Consider the following 18,511-nt stretch of genomic DNA (forward strand, 5'->3'; position numbering starts at 1 on the left):
ATGTTATGGTGAATTATAATGCTTCACCCCCCCACATGCCCCTCCCTTTTATCTGTTTTTAAGTCATAAAGATAAATTTGTTTTTGTGTCTGCCTAGTTGACATGTAAAGAGATTTCGGTGTTACACTTGCAGCTGCTCTTGGGGCTGCAGTGGTTAGGACAGGAAGGAAGTCTTCCCCATTCTAAGAACAGTCAACAAATTTTTCAACAAGGCAGTAGCAGAGGATCTGTGAGCGATGTGTACTTTAACTTGCAAAGGAGGAATTCACATATTTCTGCTGCAGGTGGAGCAGAGATCCCAGTTTCCCTCCTTTCTGTGCCAGGGTGGAAACACAGAGCAATTTGCCTATCCCGTCACCACTTCTCTGCATATCTATGCTGTCCCTGAGTAAGTGACTGAAGTAATCTGTCATCCACTGCCATAAGAGAACTGGTGTGCTCCAGTGGTGAGAGTATTCGGAACTGGGAAGTTCACGGTTAAACCAGGATTCAAGCAGGAAGATCCCTGGATGGCCTTGAGTGTAGTGGATTGCATTCCTATCCCACCTCCTTCTCCAAGGAACTCAAGGTGGCGTACCTGGTTCTCCGCAGTGCTGTTTTTCTGGCAGTACTAAACAGTACATAGAACTGGCACTCCCCTTGCCCCCCCAAATAAAATCTTATGATAAGGAAATGGAGGGTTGGGAGAGCAAGCAAGCAACAGTGGCTAAAAAGGGGGTTGTGAAAAGCAGGAGCTCAGCCGAGGTGGTGGCTGTGGTGAGGAAAAGGAGGCCCTTGTTTGGGGCTGCGGTTTCCGCTCTCAGTCAACGGGTTGCACCGTTCCCCCCTCCTCCGCCTCGCAATGCACTCTCTCCCCCTGGACAAGTTGCTATGCCGCTGCCTCACGGCTGGGCAAGTGCAAGAGCTGGCTTCCCTTTCATCTCTACTTGCTGTTTCCATGTCTGCGGGGAGGAGAGAGAGAGAAGGGGGAGAAGGCAGGGGCCCTCTGCCGCTAACACCACCGCCCTCCACTCCAGGGGAGAGGGGCACGCAAAGTGGGACAGGAGAGAAAAGAGGGGGGAAGAGGATCGTGGTGAGTACTGGTCCCCCCCATTTAGTCCCCATGACAACACTATGAAGCAGGTTAGCCCAAGAGGCAGTAACTTGCCCAAGGTGAGCTTCAGGCTGAGTGGGGAGATCAGCCCTCTAACCCAGGGGTCAACAACCTTTTTCAGCCCTGGGCCGGTCCGCCGTCCATCAGACTATGTGGTGGGCCAGGCTATATTTTGAAAAAAAACAAATAAATGAATTACTTCTTAAGATGATGGTTTTCGCCAGAGTTTACACATTTTGTCCATTGCCTTTATAATGCTGCAAAATGCAGGCATAAGTTTTGAAATAAATTTATTTACATTTGTAAGTATTTGATGCTGGATGGGAGGGACTCTTTTAAAGACACACACAAAGGAAAGCATTCTAAAAAGCGAGACTAAATGCACTTGGAATATAATAAATACCACCCTGTTGTGAACTGCCAGGGTGCTTGGCTCATTTATTGAGCTGCATATTTGGTGTGGGGGTTTGGGGTTTTCAACTGCTCAAGACAGACAGCTTGGCCTCCAAAAGGCCTATGCAGCCAAACTTGTCAGGGTTTGGTAAAAGCCCAAATAGATAGAAAGTAGCCCAAAATTACACGAATAAACAAAAACATGCAGACTGTTTCCAGAACCTATTAACTAGATCTAGAGACTTCCTGCCTGCCTGCCCATAGTTGATCACAATCCTTCAGCATATGTTCCAAAGAGACCTTGCAAGGGACCATTGCCTCTTTGTTATGATGGCACCAGATTAGATAGTTCAGATCTGCATGCATGCCTTGTTCACTTGCAAAGTGTGCTAATTTTTGGAGCTGTCGCAGCAGGATCCTAGAATGACTTCAAAACTTTGCTAACTAAATCTAGTTTTTAGATTATTAATTTTATTTATGATTGCTCGATGCCATCTGGGACTGAAGAGAAAGAAAAGCATAGCAAATAATAGAGTCTTGGATAACAAGGTTTTGGGATGGGGTTGCTGCATAACTTCATGTGACTGAAGAATGTTTGCTTATACTATCCTGCATATGCTGAGGAACAACCATTATTCAGCCACCAGTTCATCTCCTTTGGCTAGCCCCCCTCCCCACGGTATGCTACTGCTGGGGAGACCCTGGTTTATAGCCTTACTCAGTTAAGTAGATCACTGGGTTACTGTGGATGAGGTCATATTTCCCAGTATTACCTGCCTCCCAGGGTTATAGTGAAGTTAAAATAGAAGGAAAGAGGAACCATGTTCTCTTGTTCTCTTTGGAGCAAAAGTGGCTTATATATACTGTATATGTTGAGCTGGAACCAGCTTTTCCCTTCACAAACGGAATGACTCTTTTTGCTGAAATCCAGCAGAGGCTCCCACTGAAGGAGGGGGGGGGCTCTTTTCTCTAGTTCCTCCTGATGCCCCCAGAGCAACTTCCTTTTCACTGGACACAGTTTTGCTCATGGGTAGTCTGGCTCCATAATCAGTAAGCAAGTAAATGCTGTAAATGCATAAATAATAATTATTTTTCTAGTGAACATATCAAAACCTTAGAGTACACTGTTATGTAGCTGATAGGGGGAGGACCTTTCATGTTTTTTTAAAAAGCAATGCAAATGTACAATAATGTGCTTTGTTTAAAAATACGAAAAAATGAATTGGACTCTGTACTAGGCTGTATCATTTTAAGACATGGAAATAGCCTGTCTTCTCTGGGTCATCACTGGTGTGTTTTTATGCAAGGGGAATGCTTTTTCATGTTAAGGAAGGAAGCAGTAGGCACGTCAGTATTTATTAACATTTTTGACAAAGTACGGCAGCACAGGCTATCCTTTTTAGGTTTTGGCATGAACAATCGCCCTTTTATTGGGCCATTAATGCTCTTTCGGAACATCATGCTGCATCCGCAGGCAATAATTTAGCAGCTGTTTATCAGAGGCTTTCATAAAGCCCTGAATGGTCTTCTAACATTCGCTCACCCTAACATCAGCGTTTTAGAATCCATGCCTGTTTTTAAATGGGAGATCTGTGAATGTGGTTGCTCAGGGATGCGTGACCCACATAACCTATAAATTTGATTGGAAGTTACATTGCTGGCATAGGCTGATGGATAGCAGATTAGAACCCTGATTAACCATGTGATTCGCAGGCTGGGAATATATTGTCTAAGCAAGATTCATCAGATGCAATCAGAATTTCAAGTGGTCAGATGAAATTCAAATGTGCCGTGTGGTTTCTCTCTCCCCCCCCCCCTTGTGCTTTTCTTCATAGGTTGCCTTCTTTCTCTTGCCCCCCCCTCATTTCCAGTGCTGAAAAATACTTCTTTGATGAATCTGCTCCTCACCCTGAAGCTGTCTGACTGTTGTTCATCAGAAAGCAGGTCGCAGTTCAGTGAGCAGAAGAAAAGATTTTAATAGAAGCTGTGCCAAGGGCTGTAATGCATCATTTTAGGGCCCTAATTACATTACAATGACAAATATCAATGGTGACAACAGCAATAACCTACATCCTTTAATGGCTGTGCTGGAAAAAGGAGTTTGGGCTCTGTGCCATTAGATTAGACTCGGTTTCAAAACAGAGGCCATTAGAAGTGTGTGTCCACAGTATTATTGGCCGATAACTGAAGCCCACTGGAAAGCCTTGTAAATAAATGCCTCTCTAAAGCATGGCCCCACGGGACAAAAGAAGCAAAATTAGAAGACCATGGAAGCAGCAGTGTTTCCGAGGCAACTTTAGCTTTCAAAGTGAGGAATTGGCTACTTAATTTTGTGAAATCCTGCTTCTCCCCCTCGCCTGGTCTCTTTCTCTGCTTCCTCTTGCCAATTAGGGGGATCATAAAAACTCTATTGGCAAAAGCATCTGGATGAGGAAAAAGAGCATCCTAAGTGAAAGTAGCTTCCTTAAATGTTTTGCAATATGGATTTTTTTTTTTAAAAAAACACAACAACGAATAAATCAATGCAACTACTTTGTATGCAGAGTTGAGCAAATGCTGGCAAGAAATTATGTCATTCATATTAACCTAGTTGGGCACCAGGGAGAAATACGTACTCTAAATCTGGTGTAGTCAATGTGACACCCACCCTCCATATGATAGAGCTACAATCTTTCCCATCAGCTGAGGGAAAGATTGTAGCTCAGTGGTAGAGCATCTGAGTTGCCAGCTGAAGGTCCCAGGTTCAATCCCTGTTGTCTCCTGTTAGGGCTGGGAAAAGCTCCTTCCTGAAACCCTGGAGAACCACTGCCAGTCAGTGTGGACAGTACTGCGCTAGATGATCCAGGGATCCGACTTGGTATAAAGGCAGCTGCCAGTGTTCCTGTCCCAGGCCATTTTGGCTGGGCCTAATGAATGGCAGACTAGTGATAACCTGGAAGGTGCAACATGGGGCATCCATGCGCTAATTCTTCACCCAGAATAATTTGTACAAAATAAATTTAAATTTAAACTTCTTAAACTTGCACGCTTTCAGTTTCTAAGCCAGAGCCAGGCCTTTTAAATGCCAGATTCTATGGAAAATAATAATGACCCTTATCTGTCATCGATACTTGTTTATACCATCACAGGAATAGCATGAAAAGAACCCCCATTATCACCATTTATTTATTTAACCACCTTTTCCCCTGACGGAGACACAAGGTAGCTTACAGATAAGATAGGAGCAGCAAAATGAAATGAAATACCACTAAACATTAATAGAATTAAAACTATACACCTATATCTGTCTATAAAGGTAAAGGGACCCCTGACCGTTAGGTCCAGTCGCGGACAACTCTGGGGTTGCGGCGCTCACCTCACTTTACTGGCCAGCATGACTAAGCCGCTTCTGGCGAAACCAGAGCAGAGCACGGAAATGCTGTTTACCTTCCCGCCGGAGCGGTACCTATTTATCTACTTGCACTTTGACGTGCTTTCGAACTGCTAGGTGGGCAGGAGCTGGGACCGAACAATGGGAGCTCACCCCATCACAGGGATTCGAGCCGTCGGCCATCTGATTGGCAAACCCTAGGCTCTGTGGTTTAGAGCACAGCGCCACCCGCACTCTCATATAGATGCATAAGAACTATTAAATACAGTTAATTACAATAAAAACATATTCTAGGTCTTAAAGCTCCATATTATGGTATTTGCTGTAATGGTGGCTTGAAAGCAACTAATGCAGTTGATGCAGGGACTTTCCCAGTAAGTGTTACTGGGTGCAGGCGTCGCACAAAATTTAATTTCTGGCACAAAGGAGGTGGAACCGATAAACAGGCCTTTAATCATGGGCAAGTCCCTGTACATAGGGAGATACTTGAGAGCCATGTAAACTACCGTAGGTAAGAATACTCGCAGCTCATTTCATCATTGTCTCGTTTGTGGCTTGAAAACCTGTCCTGTACTGACTTCGCACACCCAAGACGTACACTGTACATGGGAGGTTGTTGTAGTGGGAGGCAGACAGTGAGGCCCAGTAGAAGTTGCCAACCAACTAAAGGAAACCCCTGGGATTTGCTTTGCTTTGCTTGCTTTCTGGCCAGTTGCCAGGAAAGCAAGGAGCAAGGCCCTTTTCTCTGCTCCCTCCTCCATGCCACTTTTGTGTCTGTGTGTATCATAGATGAATAGATGGCTTGTGCTGCCAAACACCACTGGTACTCCATCCTTGGGCCCACTGTGGGCTCTGCCCTTTGGCTGTACCCCTGGGCCTGCCACCTGTCCCAGCTGGCTTTGTGCCCGTGTCCCAGTATTTTATTAAATACTGTTGTTTTTGTGTGTGTTTTTACGTTAAAAAGAAGAAGAATGTTTTATTTCAAGAGCTGGCAGCTCCAGGGTGTGCATCTCCCCCCACCGCTTGGTGCCTCTGGATATATTGTCCTTCCTGTCTTAAAATACAAACAGATGTAAAAAAATTCAGTCCCAAGTCAGTAGAATCTGCCACTGGCTGCAAAGGGGAACGCGTAGCAAACGCTTGGCATTTAAAAGGACTTGTTTGGAATTTTAGCCCGAGAGTTGAAGGCATGTCGCAACTCAGAATTGCCTTTATGTGTGATTACAGTACAACCAAACATCCCTTACCAGAGAGCTGTAGATGTGCGCGGCGATTCTGTCATCTGCTTTAATGGGATGTGAAGAAATGATTGAGGAATGGTTTCAACAAGCCTGTGACCAAGAATAATTTGTATACCACTAATAATACCTTTGCACGGGTAGTACACACAGAACAAAATGAAGGTTTCTGATGTGCCCGGAGAGTTGTATAATCCTTTTGCTACACTTTTATAGTATAAGGATGCCAGAGCATCTGGGTTTCAGGGGTTTTTTTTGGTTTTGTTCCTGGGGTGAGGCTCATATTTTCAGGGAGGGGAAATTACCGGTACCTTGCGTTCTCCCTTTGTATGATTCTCCTCATAATTATCTGGTTTAGCAGGTGGCAGGTTACAGCAGGTTTTGGGTGAACACATAGAACAACCCGCTTATTTGCAATAAACTTTTATTTGATGGTTAAGATAAATCTTTGGCTTTGAGGGAAAGATTTACACAGGCTTCTGGGTGGCCAGCCCTAAGTATTGTAAAAACAATGAGTCAGCCGCCCTGCATAATCACAAGAATTTTGAGAATAAAATAAAGCTTAGTTGCCATTTTCATTATCTAATTTTCAGTGTTCTGTAGTGCTTCTGTCTACATTTCTCCCGCTCACCTAGGAGACACTTGGGTTTTTTCCTAAAAACCACATTATCTTTTAGTTCAAACTCCTTAGCTGTCCTGTTTGTAGGTGATCTAAAATCTACAGCAGGGTTGGGAAGCCTGTGGCCCTTCAGATGATGTTGGACTACAGCTCTCATCTCCCCTTAACATTGGCTATGCTGGTGATGGGAGTTGGAGTACAACAACCACTTGGAAGGTTGAAGACCCTCCATTGCTGGGCTGGAGTCTCTACTTTTATGATATTTTATATCTTTGCATAGCAGAAGAAAATCAGCTTCTGGTGTCACAAGGTGAACACTAACAAGCCATAATCTTGGTTATTGCCATCATGAGAAAGGGGCATTTTTAAATTTTATTTTTGCCCTTAATGGCAAAATGCATTTTGCTTGGAGCTACCAGGAACTTCAGTTGGCTCCAAATAGGGCAACGAGACTGTAAATGGGGACTGGACGATTTGATCATATTATGCCAGTGCTCTGTCATCTGTTCTGACCTTAACTTCATTTTTTGACCCTATTCAATGTGCTGGCATTAACATTAAAAACTTGAAGTGCCTTGGGGCCAAGTTACCTGAAGCACCACACCTGTTCTGACATTAAATCATTCTGTAGCCTTCCCCCCCCCCCTCCGGTGTGTTGGATGGCTAATAGGGAGAGAGGTTTTTTATTTTTAAGCAGTGGCACTCAAGCTGTGGAATTTGCCCTACCCACAATAGAACTTCCTTTAGGCCAGGCATCCCCAAACTGTGGCCCTCCAGATGTTTTGGCCTACAACTTCCATGATCCCTAGTTAACAGGACCAGTGGTCGGGGAAGATGGGAATTGTAGTCCAAAACATCTGGACGGCCAAAGTTTGGGGATGCCTGCTTTAGGCTATGCTGGGCTGTCTAGCTTTATTATTTTATTTGCTTGATTGGTAGATCTAGCTTTTAGTGTAAGCCACCCACAGAACTTTATGCTGTTGGGTTCCCTATTAGCATTGTGAATTAAATAAATAAACGTTTTGCCCAGTGCAAATTGTGGATAGCAAGTGCATCCTCCCCTTGCTTTTCCTGTGGGACCAATTGCAGTTGTAAACAGTCGTAAATTATTCCTGTAAGACCAAATGCAGTCATAAACAGTCCGGTTCCCACCACCCTTCTGAGTGGTGCCCCCCCCTCACTATATGTGGGGATCTTTTTCAGTGTATCTGAAGAAGTGTGCATGCACACAAAAGCTCACACCAATGACAAACTTAGTTGGTCTCTAAGGTGCTACTGGAGGGAATTTTTTTATTTTGTTAAAAAAATGGATCAGTCAAATAATGTTTTCTTTACATAACTCCTACTACCGTACCGATTATAACTTGCTATTATTGTGGTCATCTTCTCCTAGTGGTTGTAGATCTTAAAGATGCTGCAACTTCTACACAATGGAATAATGGTGAGCATTAAGAGACCTACAGTTCTGCTGGTAGGCTGCATTTAAAAAGGGTGTTTAAGAACATTCATTTAGTGACTCTAAACATGTTATTATCTCAACATGCTCTGTTTGTTTTCTTATTTCTTCTTCTTTGTGACCTTGGCCAACTTCTGTTCCTTTCACACATCATCTTGTAGCTCAAGGGAAACCGTATCTCAATGTTTTCCAGGAAGATGGCCTTAAATCCTTGTTTTCTTCTGCATGTTTCCATCTGATCTTTTATCCTTGCGGAAGGTACCGTCTTAACAAATGCATGAAACCGGATTTTCCAGCCTAGAATCATGAAAGAGCTGGTAGTTTGGGAGTGGCATAGACAACCGTAATTAAAGCCGCAAAACGTTTTCATTACTCCTGCTTGTCATCAAACAGAATATTATGAAAGTTTTCACTTTTTTCAGTATGTTGTTTCTGAGGCTAAAGTAATAATGGCTCTTATGGCAACAGGGCAGAAATGATTTCTGGATTTGTAAGAAATTGTTGAAAACCAGGATACTTCTAGGATTCTTGACCATATTTCTGAATGTTGATGGTTTAAATTTGCCTCTGCCTTCTGTGATCAATGTCCACCTCAAGCAGGCAGATTTTTCCTCCCTTGGCAAGATTCCCCCTCCCTATCTTTCTCTTGTAGCTCCTCAGCTCCACCCAAATCAGCTTTGGAGGGTCCCCAAACCTCTAGGGCAGATTTTGGTGGTTGCAGGACCAGGGAGGGGAAGGAATCCGTTTTCTCAGGGCTGGTTGTTTTCCTGATGACTGGAATCTTGATTTCAGTTGGTGTTGCAGTTACCATTTTAAAAAGATGCTGACAGCAGTCAGTGTTGCGTGTCGAGGTCCCCAAGCAATCCTCAAATAAAACACAATTCACACAGAATTTTTGTATAATAAAAATAATTAATAATAATAATTTATTATTTATACCCTGCCACTTTGGGCGGCTTCCAACAGAACATCAAAATATGTTTTTGGCATAATGTTTGGCCACAAGTTTATTGATTACAGAATGTGAGTGGTTGCTTAGGCATCGGTTCGTGACTATCTGTTCCCACCTAGAGGTAGGAACAGAACTGACATCCGCAAGCCTGTGAAAGTCAATAAGGGAAAACATTTTTGGGGAGAGAATACAGCTGGGTGCCAGGCCCTCACCTCTCCCCAAATGCTCCCAGGGGCTCTTGTGTGGCCCTAGTCCCTTGACTGGGGTTCGGACAAGGGTATAGCAAGCCCCTGGATTCCTTTAATGGAATACCCTTGCAGCAGCAGCATTGGAGGGGCAGGCACAGTCAGCAATACCCCCTCCACCAACCAAATTTAACCAGTGCCTAACTGCAACCTTTCAAGTTGTGACGATTTTGCTACGCAGCAGTCAAAAAACCAAATGGCACCAGCCAATCAGCCAAATGGGGCCCCTGCCCCAAAGCAGATGACCCCATGACAGGCATAGCAAGGTCAACGCGAACAGCCCTAAATATAGGGAGGTTGGGCAGGTGATCCGATGCGTGCAGCGAAAAGAGGCAGCTCAACGCTGCACGCAGGGAATAAATAGCCCCTTGGCCTGACAATCATAAATTGCAACATCAAATTCTCCCCAACAACCAAGAGGTGCCCAATAATATTCGTGGCCATTCAAGCTAACCCGCCCAACAAGAGGGATGTCTTGTTTGCCCCCACCACAACACGTGCTCTCCATGAAGGAGAACACGCTATATGGCACAGAAAATTTCCATTACTATATTTGCTCATCTGGGAAAAAAATCTATTTCTAAAAACACATTGTTCTATAAAATGAAATTAGTGACCTTGTAACATATGAAGCTGCCTTCTATCAGTCTGTACCACGAATAAGGAACCTGTGGTCCTCCAGTTGTTGTTGAACACCGACTGCCATGAACCCCAGCCAGAATAGCCAATGCAATAGTGAGGAATGTTTAGTATTGTCTAAATAAAGCTGCAAATAAGACAGGAGTGCCTGGCGTGCTATGGTCCATGGGGTCACGAAGAGTCGGACACGACTAAACGACTAAACAACAACAACAAAAAGCTGCAAATGCATTGGAATATAACATTTAAAACACTTTGTTTGCTTTCTTGCATTTTAAAGTGATTGCAAACTTCTGATTTCTCTTCACTGGTTAACCCTTTTCAGGTTAACGTTTTGCAGGGAATATTGCTGGAAATTTAAGATAATGTAAACTTAAGGACTGACCAAAACGCGCACACACACATATGCTCAGCTATTGAAAAGGACAGGGTCAGTCAAGAAGGATGGCAGAATACTCCACGCTGCTGTTGAGACACTTAAAGAAAATCACTTAAGAAAGGAAAGTTGTTTCTGTTGTTTGTTGGGTATGAAACCAGATTGATAAAGATGACACGGGATTTACATAAAAGGAGTGGCGACACTTCGAGAAAACAACACGTTTAAGCGATTTAGAAACAAAAGCAGAAAAAATGGACAAGAGTTCGTCAACAAGGCAGAATCAGCAGTGCTTTTAGAGAAATCAGATTTAAAGTTTGAAGGAAACGTCAGGAACCAATGGGAGGTTAAAAATGTGAAGGCGTGAAGCTAAGAAAGCTGAGAATTTTTGAAGAAAAAAAGAATAGGGTCAAGAGTGCAAGTAGCTGCTTTGAATAGAGGCAAAAGAACCGAGGCAAAATCCTTGTAGGTGATGGCAGCACAGAAAATCTGGAAAGAAGTGCAAGCAGCAGCAGCAGCAACAACCACAACAACAATTACAACAACAATTTTATTACCGGTATTTGTAACCCACCCACCTGGCTGGGTTTCCCCAGCCACTCTGGGCTGCTTACAACATACCGTCTTTCCCCTTTTTTAAGACACCGTCTTATAACTTTTTTCCCTCAAAAAAACACAGGGTGGCTTACTTTCGGTGGGATGTCTTATTTTTTTTATTACCGGTACAGTTTTTACAGCTCAGGGCGCTGGCTCAGGGCACTGCTTGGTTCTCTTGAGTGCTCGGCGCTGCAGCAGCCACTGGTTCCGGGTGGCGGGGCAGCAGGCATCCTAGGCCGGGCCAGGCAGAGGCCGCTGGCTCAGGCGCTCCGCCTGCCGCTGCAGGGCGCTCCAAGCTCCTTGGCCAGGCCAGGCAAGGAAGAAGCAGTGAGCCCAGCGGTGGCGACAAGCACAGAAGCGGCAGGGCGGCGATGGACGAGAAGGCGGAGCGCGGGGATGCAGCCAGCAAGGCGGGAGCGCGATCAGCTGTTAAGCGGAGCTCTTGGAGCGCCACTTCAGAGCTGATCGCGCTCCTGCACTCTGACTCTGTGAGTGGAGGTGCCTGTGGGGGTTGGTTTCCGCGGAGCGGAAGTATGGCTTATTTTGGGGGTATGTCTTATATTTCTCAAATGCTTAAAAACCCTGCCATGGCTTACTTTCTGACTACGTATTAAAAAAGGGGAAACAGGGTATGTAAAAACATAATAACAAAAGTAGAGGAGCAAAACAAGGAGCGTATCATGAAAATCTGAAGTTATTTGGGCCAGGTTGTGAGGGAGAGTAGAGCAAATACAGGAGTAGAATGAAAGCAATAGGAAGCAGAGTGAGAAGCAATCTATTTTAAAAAATAAAATAGTTCAGTAGTTATTATTCAAGAAAATAGTTCACCAGCCAGGATTGCTGGATGAGAGAGAATGCTTTCGACATCTGCTGAAGTCTTATGTGTTTTACCTGGGGACCAAAGAGATAATTGGCCAGTTTGTATTGTATACAAAAGTACACTTATGTACTACTGCTATCTTGTAATTCAACTGTGAGTTGGATAATTTTATGCTTTTAGTGTTGGTTTTATGTTATACTTTTACTGTATACTTTCCATACCATCCTGATAACTTGGGTTGAAGGGGTGGTATACAAATATTTATATATAGCCATCTCCAAACAGGAACACAAGGTTCAGGAAGAAATAAGATGCAAACAGAGGTAGCAACCTCTGTGCTATAGATGCACAGCTCACCAGAAGTAGGGTTGGTCAAAGTCGACTGCAATTTCATGTGGTCTGTCATACAACTTTGTTGGGGGCCTGGAGTCATGTGGACCCTACCTTGGTTCCCTAGGTGGTGTCTCCCATCAGCCCCAGCCAGCATGGCTCAATGGGACCCAAGGTTGGGGAAGGCTGGTCTATATAACAGCAACAGAACCACTCTCTTTTTTACAAAAAACATTTTCCTCTCTTTCTTGATGTATGCTGGTTTAAATTGTGCTTTGAATGCTTGACTATTAGCGACCAGGGTCTTGACTAGTCAATTTGTTTGGTGGTGTTTTATTTTGCCATTCAAATGCCAATCTTAATATAAAACCTGTATAATATAAAGCCTGATACATTTCTGAAATGGACCTTACTTTTGATATTTGGAGATTGCCACATTTGGATTTCAATAATTATAGTACCTTGATAGAACCACACAGATAAGCCTGAAGATCATGGAGGTTGGGCAACAGGAGGACACAGCAACGTGGGTGTTATTGTAGTCTGTACAGTTACAGTTACTGCTCATCCAGAGAGTTGCACAATGACCCTTCCATGCCCATGTGCAAATGCTTTGAAATTGTGCTGTAGGGTACAGCTTAACAATCTGGTGTTCTCGAGCAGATATGTAGATTGCTCAGCTTGAGACTGCTGCTGCTGATGTGATCAAAATTCTAGTTTCACTTGTATAATTCTGTGTATGTAACTTTGAACACATGTGATATTGGAGTGTGCAAGAATGTGAATTCTGCTTGCAAATAGAACTTTTGGTGCTCCCTTCCAAGCAAATTCAAATTTGCCATGCAATTCCCAGGATCCTATCTGTGTACTAACGGCTACATAGGGAGGTATCTTAGCTCAGTGGAGGAGGACATATTTCGATGCCAAAGATCCCAGGTTCAGTTCTTGGCACCTACAGTTAAAAGGTTCAGGTTGCAAGTAATATGAAAGAATCTTTGTCCTGAGGCCCTGCAGAGTTGCTGCTATTCAGAGTAGTCAACACTGCTCCAAATCGAAAAATCATCTGATCCTGAAGTTTAATAATGAAAAAAGCAACTTGGCATTTCCTGGTTTTCAACAACGTAGCTGGGGTTTCCTTAGTGAGGATCTTTCAGGAACAACGGCTTCTTCTTGGTCGCTCTGTATTCTTTTCTGTGTTAGACAGGTTTTGAAGTATTTGCCTTTTAAAAGATTGCATAGTGAGAAGGTCGAAAGGGTTGCTGATGAAAGAAGGAAACCTAAATTAGACAAGTATGAGTGTATCTGTCCTTCGGGTAATGACTTTGCATGAAAGAGCATTTTGTCACTGAATGTAATGACAAACTGACCCAAAGTAGAATGCAATTTTAAAATCTCCCTTTGGAGGTGGTCTGTCTTCCTTCCCTCTATTACAGCAAAGCACGTAGAGTGGATTACAGAACAGAAGGGGCTGAATGTGCACCATGCGAGCTATTGGATCATATTTTGAGAACAGAAAGCGCTCAGTTTCATGTTGAGCTGCTCTGTTTTTATTCTGTGTTAACTAGCTAAAATATTTTGTTCACAGATCTGCCAGTATAAAAAGTGGTGCTTAGGTGACATTTTATGCTCAGCAAAAACCTGTTGATGCTTCCAAAGTACAGTAACAAATGCAAGAACTCAATGGAAGAGGAGGCTCCAGCACCCTTCACCATGTTCCCCCTGATACGCAGCAGTGTTGACTCTCCTGGTTAAGAGAACTCTTAGTCTTGAATAACCAGCCCTCGTTTTTAAAAAGTCAGGGTGGGGGTGTTAAAGCCATGTTCCAGTTGCTCACTACCTCTGAGACTTGTGGCACAGTCCCAAGTCAGAAGGATTGAATCACTTTGTACACTTTCATGAGTGTACAATGTTCCCACTTATGAACAATGCTTCCCCCTGCCCAAAAGGTGGCACATCCCATTTCATTCTGGAGGGTCCCTTGACCAGGGGCATAGGAAGATAGGGGCGGTGGGGGCGGTGCACCCCAAGCAACGTGATCCCATGGGCTCCATCGCCACTGCACGACCCACCCTGCCCCCAAAACGCGCGCCCCACCCCTGCGCATTGCATGTCCCGCAATGCGCGCCACATCACTGCGCACGGTGCGCCCCAGAACATGCGCCACGTCACTGGGGGCAGCGCGCCTGCTCTCCGCCACTGCCCTTGACCCTCAGGAGTGGCTTTTTTGAAGGCTGCATCAAGGAGTAGAGGGTGGGAACGTTCTGTTTGAACTTCTTTGTGTCCAGGTGCGAGTCAATTGCTGTGGCAGGTGTCTTTGGCCCTCCTGATGTTACTGACTCTCATCAGCCTCATTGGCCAATGGCTAGGAATGAAGGGAGTTGTAGTTCAGCAACATCTGGAGGGCCAAAGGTTCCCTGCACCTGTGCTATGGGGTGAGCCTTTGTAGACACAAACGCCTGTCATCAGAATGTGTTGTAATCTGGTGTAGTGCCTGGAGAAGTTCATGTAACAATACATTATTCTTTGAACTATGTTGGACTAACACAGCTGCTTCTGAACGAAAAGCAAGCTGGAGGGACTCTTATTTCAGGACAATATGTTAGTAGGACCAAAGGTTTTCTGTCTTCAGTTGGTCTGGGCAGCTGAAGTCAAGAGTGCTCCATCCTTCGATGGGCTGCCGAGCTAGGGGTGTGAATACTGCTCAGCTAGGGCTGCTGGTATGTGGACCAAGGTTCATGGGCCTGCTTTTATTAATGGTGAAGTTGGAAGTCTGCAGGAACAAGACCTTGCTCAAATCCACACTATTTACAGATCCCTAGGGGCTGCCAATTCACATGACCCTCGAGCTGATGTTAACTGCTTGAAATTCCTGTGCATTTTGGTTTCCTGCCATGGCCAGTTGCTTCTATGTGGTCACTACCATATGTAAGGTTTAGGAGGTCTTTTGCACACCACTACAAACACAACATCTCTCTCTCTATTTCTCTTTCTCTTTCTCTCTCTCTCTCTCTCTCTCTCTCTCTCTCTCTCTCTCTCTCTCTCTCTCTCTCTCTCTCTTTGTAATTGTGCCAAAGTTTTAGTCCTGTGTGAAAGCCATACACTCACAATTATACAATGCAGGCAATGCAAACTATAGGATCAGATCTAGCTCAATAACACAATTGGCAAATCTCTCCTCCACAGTACCACAGCAGTTGTGTGGAGTGGCCCTGATAACAGGGCTCATTTCAGAGGCATTGGATTTGGGGCATTAGCAACCTTGATGTTGTTTATGCAATCAGGGTGGCCCAGGGTGTGGTGGGGCTAATGTTCGCCCTGTGGTTGAGGCTAGAGTTTATCAAAAAGCAAGCACCCACACATCATAATGTCTGGCCCAGTGCATCTTGTGCCCTGAAGTGAACCTTTGGGTTCACCAGGAATAACGCTTTTAATTAAAGTCTTCCTGAGGCATTCAGATACCAATTTCTGCCTTCGTTCATTTTCAACTGGAGCTGTGCCCATGTAAGGGGGTGTTTTTTAAATATGGAGATTTTATCTGTGGGGTGTGCAAACGTTTTGTTTTTAATGGATTGTTCTGATGCTAGTTGACCAATCAAATAAAAACTTTTAATCATCTTGTAGCTGTTTGTAAATAAGGTGCTTGCTTCAGTGTGAAACTACACTTTTTTTTTAAAAAAAAAGGCAAAACATGTACATTTGATCCCATATGCAGTTGAAAGATAAGTTTTTCTTTTCACTTGTTTTTTGGGGTGGTCGCAGGGGTTGTGAGGAATCTTATTTAAGAAGGGAAAAGTGTGTGCCAATCTCAGAGGTTGTGTGTGTGTGTGTGTGTGTGTGTGTGTGTGTGTGTGTGTGTGTGTATCTGCTTATTTTGCTACAAAAGGCTCCCGAATTTTTTCAAGAAAGTCCGGTTCACCAATGGAAATTCAATTCTCTGTTCTGTATTGAAGCTCAAGCACGTGCTATTATGCGGAGCTCTCAGAGCAGCAAGTGGTTATTGTTGACCATTATTCGCTTCCTAATTGCTGAACTGGGTCTGCCACTGTTGTTCCTTACATTTGATTTCCTTTTGGAAGGATGAATACAACTGGGTAATTGTAGAGTTCCAAGGAATCCAGAGTTCAGATGCTGGAATTGCAGGGTTCGCTAAACCAGTACACCCCTATGCTTGGGTTGGCAGTGAGGTCCAGCCATAAACACTGGGGCAGCAGAAAGCACAAGAAGAGGTCTGGTGAATCAGACCAAAAGGCCCATCCAGGCCAGCATTCTGTTCCACCGTGATCAGTCAGGTGACTGTGGAAAACCCACAAGCAGGAGACAAGCAAAACAGCCCCCCCCCCACTGTAGTAGTATTTAAGCACTGTTATTTTGATTCTGGGGGGGATATTCAGCCATCCTGGCTAGAGGCTGCTGAAAGCCTTGCTCATTAATTTGTCTAATCTTGATTAAAGCTGTCCAAGTTGGTAGCCGTCACTGCGTCTTGTGGTTGTGAATTTAATCGTCTTACGTGCTGCATGGAAAAATACTTTTGTCTGCCCTGACTCTCCCATCTTGCAGCGTCACCTAAGGTTCTATTATTATATGGGTAGGGAAAAAAGCTTCTTCCTATCCATGTCCATCAGTGTTAGGCTGTGAAGGTGAGGGGATAGAAGCTGCAATGATCTTTCAGCCCATGTTTTAAGAGTTGCTCATTGGTCTCAAGGATATGCACAACCACATACTGCTGTGCTCCTGTAGTAAGGCTATTTTGTTAGGGAAAGGGCAACTATGTGTCTCAACCCACCAGAGGTTCCTGTTTTCACGCTTTAGCTGCTTTGGTGCAGCACCTGAAGCCAGTCCAGAGGACTGAGCTGCCCGCCTGTCAAAACGGCTGCTTTAAAATGTGTTTTGCTCTTTATTTGTGATCACAATAATATGTTTGCAACATGTTGCTCACTAACTTTCCCTTTCTCATCCACAGGCAGAAATTGTCAAGAGGCTGAATGCCATATGTGCCCAGGTCATTCCTTTCTTATCCCAGGAGGTAAGGGGGGCTGTTTATATGTGCTGGCCTCAAATTGCAGGATAATTGCTTTAACTAAAAAAGGAGATGAGGGGTCTCTCTGGCAGTGCAATGCTTTCAGTGTTTATATTTCACTTTTCTGCCGCTTCATTCCTTGTCCATCATCACTTGGGTTTAATATGTATGCAAGAGACAGTTTTAAATCAGTGGTCCTAAATATTGGTGCCTACAGCATCGTTGCCCCAATGCCAATGTGAAATTGGGAGAACCTTAAGTTTAATCTGACATCCTGTTTCTTCCAGCCAGGTGCCTCTGGAAGTTTATAAAGAGGAAAGAGAATTATAGCCATCAAATTTTGCTTTGCTGCCCACCTCCACCCCCCCCCATATGTAGTAATTGGAGGCATATTGTCTCTGAACATGTAGGTTCTAGTTAGAGGTCATGGTAAAAGGTATTAATAGTCCTAACACTCCATGAATAAACCTAGTATTGGAAAATAATATATATATGATAAGAATAATATTGGAGAAAACTGGGTATTGAAACTTGCTTAATCTAAATCATATATCCCAGTTTTACAGCGGCCCTTTAAAGTATGCTTCACACAGAGTATACGCAGTCAGAAGTTGACCTGGCTAAGAAAACACCACCAAGAGTGTAGGGAATTATCTCCCTTATATGAAACCCCTTACTAGCTGTATGCTTGTAAAAACATACAGAAGAAAATACAAACTGTTGGGTTTCTTTAACTGAAAAACAAACCGACTCTAAAGAGACTTTAAACTAAAGATAAATGCTTTCTCTCTTAGCAACATTCCAACCTTCAACCCATTCCAAACCTCCCACAAACTCCCACATAACTCCAATTAAACTACCCAAGAATTAACAGCAAAATTATAACTAAGCAACTCTCATACTAAGATTCAACTAAGGAATCTCTTAAACTGAGAGTCTCTCTTACTAAGATTCAACTTGGAATCTCTTAAACTGAGAACAACTGAGAGAGTGATCTACTAAGAGATGAATCAAACTGAAAGATCTAACTAGGAGATGCAGAAGGCTTTCTGGCAGAGCCTTATATACAAGAAGCAGAGCCCACGCCTGTGAGCAATTAACAGAAACACCGGCACCTGTTTCTCTTAAACAGACAGTATTTACATTAGACCAGCTCTAAAGTAACTTGACTATTCAAAACATCCAACACCTAGTCTGTATATATCTAAGTTAGCTCCATCACCAAGTTTTAGGGATAGTGAAATTCCATATTTGTGGTTTGTAGCATCAGCAGCTGGAAAGTCTACATCTTATTCTGCTTTCGTCCTGCTGCAGTAGGCATTAGGACCAGGCCGCTAGTTATATTAAAATGTTTGCCTGTCATTCT

At 43.9% G+C, this 18,511-nt stretch overlaps 1 protein-coding gene across 8 annotated transcripts in view; it reads left to right on the plus strand.

Moving 5' to 3' along the window:
- Positions 1–18,511, plus strand: part of LOC118076889 (transducin-like enhancer protein 4) — a 133,719-nt gene that overhangs the window by 21,915 nt on the left and 93,293 nt on the right. For 5 of the 8 annotated variants that reach the window (XM_035100057.2, XM_060280067.1, XM_060280071.1 and 2 more), the window contains one exon: positions 17,089–17,151. The exons of the other annotated variants lie outside the window; for them this stretch is intronic. In XM_035100057.2, the coding sequence (XP_034955948.1) occupies positions 17,089–17,151 (63 nt within the window). The remainder of the gene's footprint in view (positions 1–17,088; positions 17,152–18,511) is intronic. 8 annotated transcript variants of the gene reach the window in all.

The sequence above is a fragment of the Zootoca vivipara genome, chromosome 11 (assembly GCF_963506605.1).
Source record: "Zootoca vivipara chromosome 11, rZooViv1.1, whole genome shotgun sequence".
NCBI classification, from domain to species: Eukaryota; Metazoa; Chordata; class Lepidosauria; order Squamata; family Lacertidae; genus Zootoca; species Zootoca vivipara.